Below are 11023 nucleotides of genomic sequence, written 5' to 3'. Positions count from 1 at the left end.
AGATTTGCAGAATTTGGTCCTCCGTATCTGTTGCAAATAAGAGATGACTTGGCAGTGTTTACATCTGAAGTGCATGCCGGTGTGTTAATGCAGGCCGTCGAGGTCTTTTCAGGGGTACTTCTGGACTGCAGGTTGCGTGCGTGGGTGGCACCATGTCCCAGGATGAGCCACTTTTAGCTCAGAGGATGTGACAGAATGGCAACCATCTTTGTGGTGGACCCCTGTCATGGTTTAACCCCAGCGGGCAACTAAGCACCACACAGCCGCTCACTCGCCCTCCCCCCAGCAATGGGATGGGGGAGAGAATCAGAAGAGCAAAAGCAAGAAAACTCACGGGTAGAGGTAAGAAGAGTTTAATACTTGAAATAAAATAATAATAGCAATAATAGTAATACTAGTAACAGTAATAATAGTAATACCAATACCACAATAATAATATCAATAATAACACCAATAATAATAATAATAGTAATAATAATAACAATAATAATAACAATAATAATAATAACAACAACAATAATAATAGTAATAATAATAACAATAATAATAACAATAACAATAACAATAATAATAATAATTTGTAATTAAAACAACGAGAGAGAGAAAGAGAGGGAGAGAGAATCAAGAATAAGAACCCCAATCCTAACACTAACACCAAACCCTCACCCTAACTCGAATCCCTAATGCTACCCATAAACCCTATGCATAACACTAAGACCTCATCCTTACCCTAACCCTAACACCGAAACCTAACCCTAAACCTGAACCCCAACCCTAATCCAAATGCTAACCCTAACCGTAAACCTAACCCTAACTCTAACCCTAACCCTATCCCTAACCCTAAACCCGAACCATCCTAAACCCAACCGTAAAACTAATGCTAACCCTAAGCCTAAGCCTAACCCTAAACATAACCCTAACCTTAACCCTAAACCTAACCCCTAACCATAACCCTAACCTTAACCCCTAACCCTAACGTTAACCCCTAACCCTAACCCTAACCCCGAACTCTAGCCCTAATCCCGAACCCTAACCTTAACCCTGAACCCCAACCTAACCCTAACCCCTAAACCTAACCCTAATGCTACCCGTAAACCCTACGCATAACACTACGACCTCACCCTAATACTAACTCTAACCCCAAGACCGAACCCTAACTCTAACCCTGAACCCCAATCCTAACCCTAAACCCTAACCCTAAACTTAACCCTAACACTAACCCTAAACCTAACCCTAATGCTATGCGTAAACCCTAAGCGTAACATTAAGACCTCACACTAAACCTAACACTGAACCCTAACTCTAACCCTTAACTCCAGTCCTAAGCCTAACTCTAACCTTAACCCTAACCCTAACACTTAACCCTAAATCGAACACTTAACCCTAACCCTAACCCTAACCTAACCTTAAGCCTAACCTGAATCATAAAGCTCTAACCCTAATGCTAACCCTAACCCCGAACCCTAACCCTAATCCCAAACCCTAACCCTAACCCTGAACCCCAACCCTAACCTTAACCTAATGACCCTAACCCTAACTCTAACCCTAACCCTAATGCTACCTGTAAACCCTAACTGTAACACTAAGACCTCACCCTTATACTAACGCTAACCCCAATACCGAACCCTATCTCTAACCCTGAACCCAGTCCTAAACCCTAACCCTAACCTTAACGCAAACACTAACCCTAAACCTAACCCTAACGCTACCTGTAAACCCTAAGCGTAACATTAAGACCTCACCCTAACCCTAACACTGAATCCTAACTCTAACCCTTAACTCTAATCCTAACCCTAACTCTAACCTTAACCCTAACCCTACCCCTAAACCTAACACTTAACCCTAACCTAAGCCTAACACTTAACCTTAAACCGAACACTTAACCCTAACCGTAACCTAACCTTAAGCCTAACCTGAATCATAAAGCTAACCCTAGCCCTAACCCTAACCCTAAGGCGAAACCTCACCCTAAAACAAAATCCTAACGCTAACCCTAACCCCAAACCGTAACCCTAACCCTAACATCAAACCGTAACACTAACACTTTGGCATAACCCTAACGTTAAACCTAAACGGAACCATAAAACTAACCCTCACATAACAGCGAACCCCTAATTCTAACCGTAACCCTAATGCTAACTCAACCTCAAACCGTAATCTTAAGACATCACCATAACCCTACCCCTACACCTACCCCTACCCCTAATCCTAACCCTAAAACTAAACCCTAACCCTAACCCCTAACCCAAACCCTAACCCTAACGCTAAGCCTATCCCTAACTGTAACCCTACGCCCTAACCCTAACGCTAACCCTAACCCTAAAACGAACCCATAACCCTACCCCTAACACTAAACCTGAAACATAATCCTAATCCCAACGATAACCCTAGGCCTAACCCTAACCCAAACCATAACCCTAACCTTAACCCCAACCATAACCCTAACCTTAACCCCTAATCCTAATTTTAACCCTGATGCTAATCCTAACCCCGACCCCTAACCGTAATCCTGAAACCTAACCCTAACCCTGAACCCCAACCTGAACCCTAATGACCCTAACCCTAACCCTAACGCTACCCCAAACCTAATACTGTAACCAAAACACCTCACCCTAAACCTAATGCAAAACCTAATCCTAAAATTAAACCACAACTCTAAACCTAAACCCTAACCCTAAAAATTAATGCTACCCCTAACCCAAACTGAAATCCTAACCCATAAGCGTAAACCCAATGTAACCCCTAACCATAACACTAAGCCCTAACCCTAATGCTACCACAAACCTAATACCATAACCGTAAGACCTCACCCTAACCCTAACGCAAAACCTAACCCTAAAACTAAACTGCAACCCTAACCCTAAACCTAATCCTAATACTTAACGCTAACCCTAACCCAAACTGAAATCCTGACCCATAAGCATAAACCCAACCGTAACCCCTAATCATAACACTATTCCTAACCCTAACCCTAACCCGTAACCCTAAACTTAACCCTAAGCCTAAGCCCTAACCCCAAACCCTAACCCGTAACCCAAACTCTAACCCTAACCCTGAACCCCAGCCCTAACATTAACCTTAACCCTAACCCTAACCCTAATGATAAGCCCTAACCCTAATGCTAACCCTAACCCCAAACCCTAAGCCATATCCCGAACTCTAACCCTAACCTTGAACCCCAGCCCTAACTCTAACCTTAAACCTAACACTAACCTTTACCCTAACCATAACCCTAACCCTAAAACTAAACCCTACCCCTAAACCCTAACCCAAACCCTAACCCTAACCCTAAACCTAACCATAACCCTAAGCCCTAACCCTAACCCTAAACGTAACCCTAAACCTAAAATGAAACCCTAACCCGATCCCTAACCCTAAACCCAAACCATAATCCTAACCCCAACCCTATCCCTAACCCTAACGATAACCCTAACCCTAACCCTAAGCCCTAACCCTAACCCTAACCATAACCCCAACCCCTAACCATAACCCTGATGACAAGCCCTAACCCTAATTCTAACCCTAACCCCTAACCCTAACCCATATCCCAAAGTCTAACCCTAACCCTGAACCCCAGCCCTAACTCTAACCTTAACCCTAACCCTAACCCTAACCCTAACGCTAACCCTAACCGTAACCCTAAGCCCTAACCCTAACCCTAAACCTAACCCTAAAATGAAACCCTAACCCGATCCCTAACCCTAAACCCAAACCATAATCCTAACCCCAACCCTATCCCTAACCCTAACGATAACCCTAAGCCTAACCCTAACCCTAACCTTAAACCTAACCCCAACCCCTAACCATAAACCTAATGATAAGCCCTAACCCTAATGTTAACCCTAACCCTAAACCTAACCCTCACCGTAACACTAAGCCCTAACCCTAACCCTAACCCTAAACTTAATCACAAACACCTATAACTGATGTAAATGAGCAATATCAGGGCAGCAAGTCAGGTTCTTTAAATCCTTGCTTTCTCTCTTCCCTTCTCTCTTCTTGCTTTCTCTCTTCCGTTCGAGGAGATTTCCGTTCGAGGAAGCTTTAGCTAGTTTTATTATATTGTCTGTCTTAGGAGGAACAGCCACTTCTACTTTCCGCTTTGTCTTGTCAATTTTTGCTTTTGGCTTATCCTTCTCTTTTTTCTCCTTTTCAGACATCGGTTTGAAAACAATAGAATCTGCTTCCATAGGCTCATCTCTCACAGGGGTGGCATCATCTCTGCTTGGGACCATGAACAGGGAGTCCATTTTAACGTCTTCTGCTGGAACTGGCTCTCTTGGTTTTCTCGCACCTGCTAACAACTCAGCATTGGGAAATCCTTCATCCTCATCCCTTTTTCTTCTCTTTTTATGCTTATTTCCTTGGCCATCTCCCAGTGGATTTTTCACCTCCTTCTCTTTTGATTTTGTAGGATCCTTGATGCCATGGCTCTCTCTTTCAGAAGGTTTTTCAGGGTAATTTCCAGCTATATTGTGATTTTGGGGGCTCTGCCAAGCAGGATAATCCTCCCTACGTCCCCGAGCATATGGTGAATTCTCTTGTCTGGTCCCAGGTGGACCAAACCTACCTGGAGAAAAGTTCTCTCTGTTTACTGGAGGGTGAGGTTGAGCGCCAACAGCATAGCCCTTGTAAAACTTTCCATGCCATTCTCTGTAGTTCCTTTCCCATTCCCTGTACCTTGCCTTTTCAAATGGATCTCTAAAGTCAAGAGATCTGCCATAGTAAGCTTTCAGATCATATGGTGGAACTTCTCTGTATCTGTTAAAATACTCCCTTCCTCCTTCCCCTTGAGGTATAGTCTGTTTAGTGGGAGACTGGCCTCTAAATGCTGGAGACCTTGACCGTGAATGGCATCTTCTGTATGGGGGTGACCTTGACCTAGAACGATAGTTACGCCTCTTCCCTTTGCCTCCTCTTGGATACGGCAGCAATCGCGAGTAGGAACGAGAATGGGAAGGACTAAATGAGCGAGAGTAGGAGCGAGTGCGGGAAGAACCTGATCTTGATGTGGAGCAGGTAGACGAACTTGTAGAGTAAGGTGAAGCACTATAAGGAGACTTGGACCTGGAAAAAACCACAACACACAAAAAAAGAAATGAAGTTAATTCAAAACAGTCATTCTCCCCAATGTTTTTCCTCCCAAATTTGGTTTGGGTTTTTTCTCCTCTCCATACGCTTATGTCAAAGCTTCCTTCAGCTGCTGACATAATGCTACTGCAAATTGAGGAATTTGATAAAATTTTTCAATTCCATTTGTCTTGTTTTAGTTATGCATGTTTACTACCTGCAACGAAAAATTCTATTGGAAAAAACACTGTCATTTTTCCTTATGTCAGATGCACTTTGGTGTAACTGCAGTCCAATATGCTGTTGAAATACAAACATGAAAAACAAGGCAACTTCATTGAGCCAAATACTTCCTCCTCTTTAAGTCTCCGTTGTTCTCTGTAAAACTCCTCCCTAGATAAGGGAGGCCAATGGCATCCTGCCAACATAAGCATTTTTCTCCCTGCTTTCTGTTCATTAGAGACTACGCTCATTTCCTGATCCTCATACTTGCCTTCCACATCCTCACCCCCAACAGTTCATTCAGTCTTCTCTCCTTATACTCGCCTTTGCACCTGTGGATGGAGGCTGCCCACACTTGAAAGAGACTCCCATCTCCCGTGGGCCAAGTGCCCACTGCTCCTCTGCCACTCCTTGGTACACTTAATACATCACACTTCTGATCTTCCAAGTACTGCACAGATATTAACTAACCTTCTCTGGAACTTCTTTTAACTTCTTCCACATACGCTTCCTATGTTGTTGCCTCATCATGAGGTATTTGGCCTGGTCCTGTCCCTGAATTGTTGTTTTCTTGCTGACTGAATTGGAGATATCAGACAACCTGTGGGATGGATCCTGGTTTTTCTTTTGATTTACCTTTAAGATTTTATAAACACAATGCACTCTTACAATCTATCTATAACAAACATATAGCAAAAGGAAGGACTAGCTTGACGCTGCAGTAATAGGTAAAACAGACTCCTCTCTCTCCAACTGAGAGAAAGCGTCTTGGCTATGTGAGATGACGAAATTGAAGAAATTCAAAATTGTCATACAAGAACAGTGTTGACTTTTCCAACCAGTTGCTCGTTCAGTATCAACTAAGTTGTTAAAAAAAGAATGTTGGAGGCTGATTCCTATTGGGAAATCAATTTCTTCAGCCCTATTCAGCCAGTAATGGAAAAGGTGGCTTTCCATCTGATCCTTTAATTATCTTTAATTTTTATAGGTAATTATGGTTTCCTCAAAAAGCGTTCATTTTTCAGAGTCCTGTTTTCAGTCATGTACCGGAGTTTTATTTTAAATAACCTTAGTGGAAGCACAGATGCCCTTTGTAAAAGCCAATTCAAATGAAGCCATTTAAAAATTAATTACCACTTGGATTCTCCACAACTATCTGTGCATACTTGCTTCATTATAAATCAGCTGTTGTATAAGTTATGCGTTATACAGCCTCTTTTAACAGGTGACAGGTAGTCATCTATTGAATTTCTGTAGAATACTTACACTTCCCAGCCTGGTCTGCCACCTGCTGAGCGAACTGGACTGGCTCTCATTGGATGACCTTTTGGAGCGGGGAGAGGAAAAAGAAAGAAATCCCATTCAGTTCCTCTGAAGGTAATTTTTTTAAAGAAATTCTGAAGTTACAGTTACTTACCAGTTGTGGGTATTGCTTGTCCTTGGGGGCCCAGAAGACTTGGTAATGCTGGTTGTCTTTGTACGGGAACCTGATAGACATCTCAAAAAACCATTAGTAGGCTTGAGTTCTGAAGGTTTTAACCAACTCTCCCGTGGAGAAGAATGTGGATTAAATGCCGAACTATCCGTTTGTTGCAGACCACAGTAAGTCACCAGAGTTGGCTATATCATTTTCTATGAGAGAAATGAATCCCACCTCTCCTTTGCCAGAGGGTAAATGTAAATTGCAGGCTCAGGGTAAAGTTCGTCTCCGAGTAACTACATTTTATAAATGGAAGAAGTCTATGTTACAGCTCCTACAAAACGAGATCCATGACAGAAACACAGAAGTGCTACCAAGTGCATTTTAAAACAGCCGCTCGTGTCAGCACACAGCAGTATTTTCTTAGTTTATAGCAACAGGAAAATTTCAGTCTGTTTCACACATGGGATTTGATAAAAGTCCGAGGGGGCGGAAATCTCAGTCCAACAGCTACTTGTTAAATTTTGCAAGAAGCCTTTGAAACATAAACCAAAAGCAAAACGAGCTTTCAGAGAGAACGACTCCACTGCAAACACTACTGAAATGTTTTGCAGAAATACAGATTCTTAGCATACCACACGTTTAACCAACTTCCAGGGGCATGAACAGTAGGACCACCCTATTTTAATATTCAAAAGTATCACAGATTCTATGGTTAAGCACAATGACAGTGCTTCCTGCCCCGTAATTACAGATGCTGGCCAACTTGGTTGCATAGCCATTCAGACATGCACGCACGGTTTCTCTCACTCACTTTTTGGCCAGTCCAATTAATTCCATACTTACGCATTAATAGTTGGTATTGCGTATTTTCCAGTGTTTGTCAGCATAGCACCCTTTGTATTGGGGTCTTTCACCTCCATCATGAAACTCCTTGGAATTCCTGTGCTCTTTAATTCTGGGAACAGGCTCAACATTTTTGTCCTGTTAAGAAAAGAAATGCAGACATATCTCCTTTTAAGACCCACACTTAAAATGACATTTCAATGATTATTTTAAGCAGCAAAAGCCTTTAATCCTCTCCTTTTACCTAGCATAAGGGTTGCTCGACTAAAATACTTATTTTCCTAAATGAATATAGCCAGGATGTTCCAAAGGCTTGAGCAGTGTTTTGAACTCATTCCATTCTTTGGCTTAAGTTCAGGTTCTTTAAGGGTGAAATATCCCTTAGCTCACCATCCACTCAGAAAAGAGATACAAACCCGCTCCTCCTCCAAAGCGCAATTCAGAGCACAAATATTCAATAGATGGGGTCAACAGAAACATCTTGGTTTTACATGAAATACTAAAAACTGTGAACTGTCATTAAACAGAGTTAAAACCAGAAACATTTCCAGTAATATTGAAATATATAAAAATATGCACGAAAGTTCACAGAGCAAGATCTGTGGACATACTTAATGTCTATGACCTAGAAAAAAGAAAAGTTTACATTTATAATGCCAGGTTTCCCTTGGATTTTGAAGGGCTTTGCAACATTGCCCTATGAACCTCTGTCTTTCACCCCAAGAGAAACAATTCGTAATATGAGTATTCATGGATTTGTTACGTAACTGCCAAGGTAAAAAAATGAAAAGCTAAGGAACGCCAGAAGTCCCCCACAGTCTTACCCCATTTGTTGGGCAGTTCTTTATGTAGTCGCCAGGTTTTCCGCAACGAAAGCAAGCGTATGATGGTGGAGGTGGACCCCAGGGTTTCTTCATGTAACTAAAAGGGTTTGGGGCAAAGAAGAAAAAGGTATGCACGTGTCTCTCTCGTTAAAACAAACTTCTCTACAATCTTTCCATAATCTTCAAAGAACAGATTTGACATTATCAACACTTACTTGATTGGATCATATTCCTGGCAAGACTGTAGCATCATAGCTTTTATTTTATCTTCTTCGGAAGCATTGGCTTCAGCCAGATTGGCAGTCTGTTTAACAGGTAATTATTTGACACATACATTAGAAACACATTTAAGCCCACACTGCCAAAGAGAACACCACTCACCCAACCCTGTAAAGAGCAGCACAACGCCAGCTGAGGTTGCATGAAAACAGCTGCTTATATGAAACAGAGTTGTCCAAAAGATATTCTGGGGAGTTCTTACATCATTACAGGCTGTTTATGTGCCTGTTAACCTACTTGAAAAGAGCATTCCTGGGCACTCCAAACCTTAGGCTCTTCATGTTCCCCCCCACTAACTTCTTCATAGGAAGCAATTTAACTACAATAAGCAAAACCTGCAGTTTTTTCCAGCTGACCGTGTCCTTTTAACATACAAATTGTAATATAAACGTTATGCAGAACTGGATCTTCAAATTATTGAAGCCAGCTGATTTTTTTAAAGTAGTATTTGTTCAACTGTTTTTATTACACACTAGTACAGATACAAGCAGGGTCTAAGGGAGTGACTGTAAATGATTTGGACCCTCAAGCACCTATCATTCAGATCAACCACTCATGGTTTTGGTTTTAGATGCATTCATTCACAAAAGCAACCAACTTGTTTCAGCATTTTGTTAAAGGGCTGTTTCATATACACAGCTTTTTCTCAACTGTAACATAATCCAGATCGACATCTATGAAATCATTTCCATTAACATTTACAGAAGACTTTACAGATACTTGACTACTTTGTTTGAACCCAAGCGGTTTACAAAACACATCCAAAACCCACAAGACATTACTAGGAATAGACCAAAATTCAAGATGGCATTTAATGCATAATAAAACAGAAAACTTTTTACAACACATTGCCTCCATGCTAAGCCAGTCTGCACTGAGGAGGTTAGAGTAAGGAACCGTTTGGAGCTGCTTTATCTTATGTTCCTCTGTTTTTCTGAAATACTTACATTTTCTCAAAAGCTTAAATGTGTACACCACTTGGACAGTTTTTCACATTTTAGAGTAAAACTTCACCTGAGTTTACAGAACCAAGGACATGTTTAGGGACAGCGCTAACAGAGACCAATTTCTCCTGGTGGCTACCTTCCAAACTATTTTTTTTTTTCTTACCAAATGTCCACAATTTAATTTCTGCAGTGAGAGAGGGAAGAAGTTACCAGTGGGAAGAGATTTTTCTTTCTGGGAAAGGAACTCCAGCCTTTATTTTCAGAAGAAAGAACTAGCTCCTCTGCATTAGGCCCTGCCTTCTCTAATCTTTGTAACTTCAAAGACTAGTAATTTAATTGGCTAGCACTACGCCTTTTCACAAAGTGCAATCCCAGCCAAAGTTACATGTTGTTGAGCAAAAAATGCAGGCAGTTCCATAGCAAAACATGGCATTACAACAGTTTCAGAAGGTCACGTTTGCTAATATGCCACACATATGCATCAGTATTTTCCTGTAAACAATTAGGTGCATTTACACAATTTACACAGTCTGCGATCAAACAAATTAGATTGTGTTGTCCACTGTATATATACTACAGTGTATGAAATTGTGCAGCATTCAAAGCATGGATCTATAACTGTAGTGCCTAGAAATTCAAAAATAGCCATGCAGTTGTCCGTGTTCCAGAAACGCTTCTATTTTGGCTCTTGCAAACCCCCCTGAAATGTCCGTCACTTACAGCCAATTAAATTCTTCTGTGAAAATTGTGTTAGTTTCCAATGCAAAATGAACGAAAAGTATGAAAAACGGTAAACAGCTTCTGAAGTGCTTCTTCTTTGTGTCTTGAAGATGAGTAATACTGCAACACTACGTTGCGGCTGATAAGGTCCTCCCCCTTCTATCTTCCCAAACTGGCAACTACTCTTTACCAGGATAGTATCAAAATATACACACATTTTAAAGTTAAAAGAAATACTTTAAATTATTAAAAATTAAATTAAAGGTTTGGTCACATTACAACAGTTATCCAGCTAGAGATCACAGTATAAGATTTAAAAATACAAAGCAAACACTTTTTTTTTAAGAATATATATGTACCTTAGTCAGCTGGGCCAGAGGAATAGATGCAGAAGAGTCATCAATCTGTTCACAAAAAATTAAACTCATATTCAAGTTCTACAATCAAAAACAGAGCAATAGTTAACCTCTACTGTAGTCTGACAGTCTGCACTATATCCTCCGAGTGTCACTGAAAGCGCCATTTCCAACCTAGTGTAGTTGGTATTTGTTCAAAACAAAGTCCAAACCTGTGACAGCTTAAGAGTGCCTATGTGGTTAAGGAGAAGCAGCTAAACTAACCAAACCCGCTGGAGATCAACTTCTTGCTCCAGAGTATCTCAGAGAGGGACCCTTGTCAAATGCTCACAGCTGCTT

General features: G+C 41.2%; 1 protein-coding gene across 1 annotated transcript; it reads right to left on the bottom strand.

Moving 5' to 3' along the window:
• Nucleotides 1–4094: 4094 nt before the first annotated feature.
• LOC142092534 (E3 ubiquitin-protein ligase RBBP6-like) lies at nt 4095–7023 on the bottom strand (the record flags this gene model as incomplete). Its single annotated transcript, XM_075172674.1, has 3 exons — nt 6710–7023; nt 6559–6616; nt 4095–5067 (listed from the first exon to the last, which is right to left on the bottom strand). Coding segments are annotated over exons 2-3 (1023 nt in total), but the record flags the coding sequence as incomplete, so codon positions are not given.
• Nucleotides 7024–11023: the final 4000 nt, after the last annotated feature.

Source organism: Calonectris borealis, chromosome 24 (assembly GCF_964195595.1).
Source record: "Calonectris borealis chromosome 24, bCalBor7.hap1.2, whole genome shotgun sequence".
Taxonomy (NCBI): Eukaryota; Metazoa; Chordata; class Aves; order Procellariiformes; family Procellariidae; genus Calonectris; species Calonectris borealis.
This window is presented reverse-complemented; position numbering and strand designations above follow the sequence as displayed.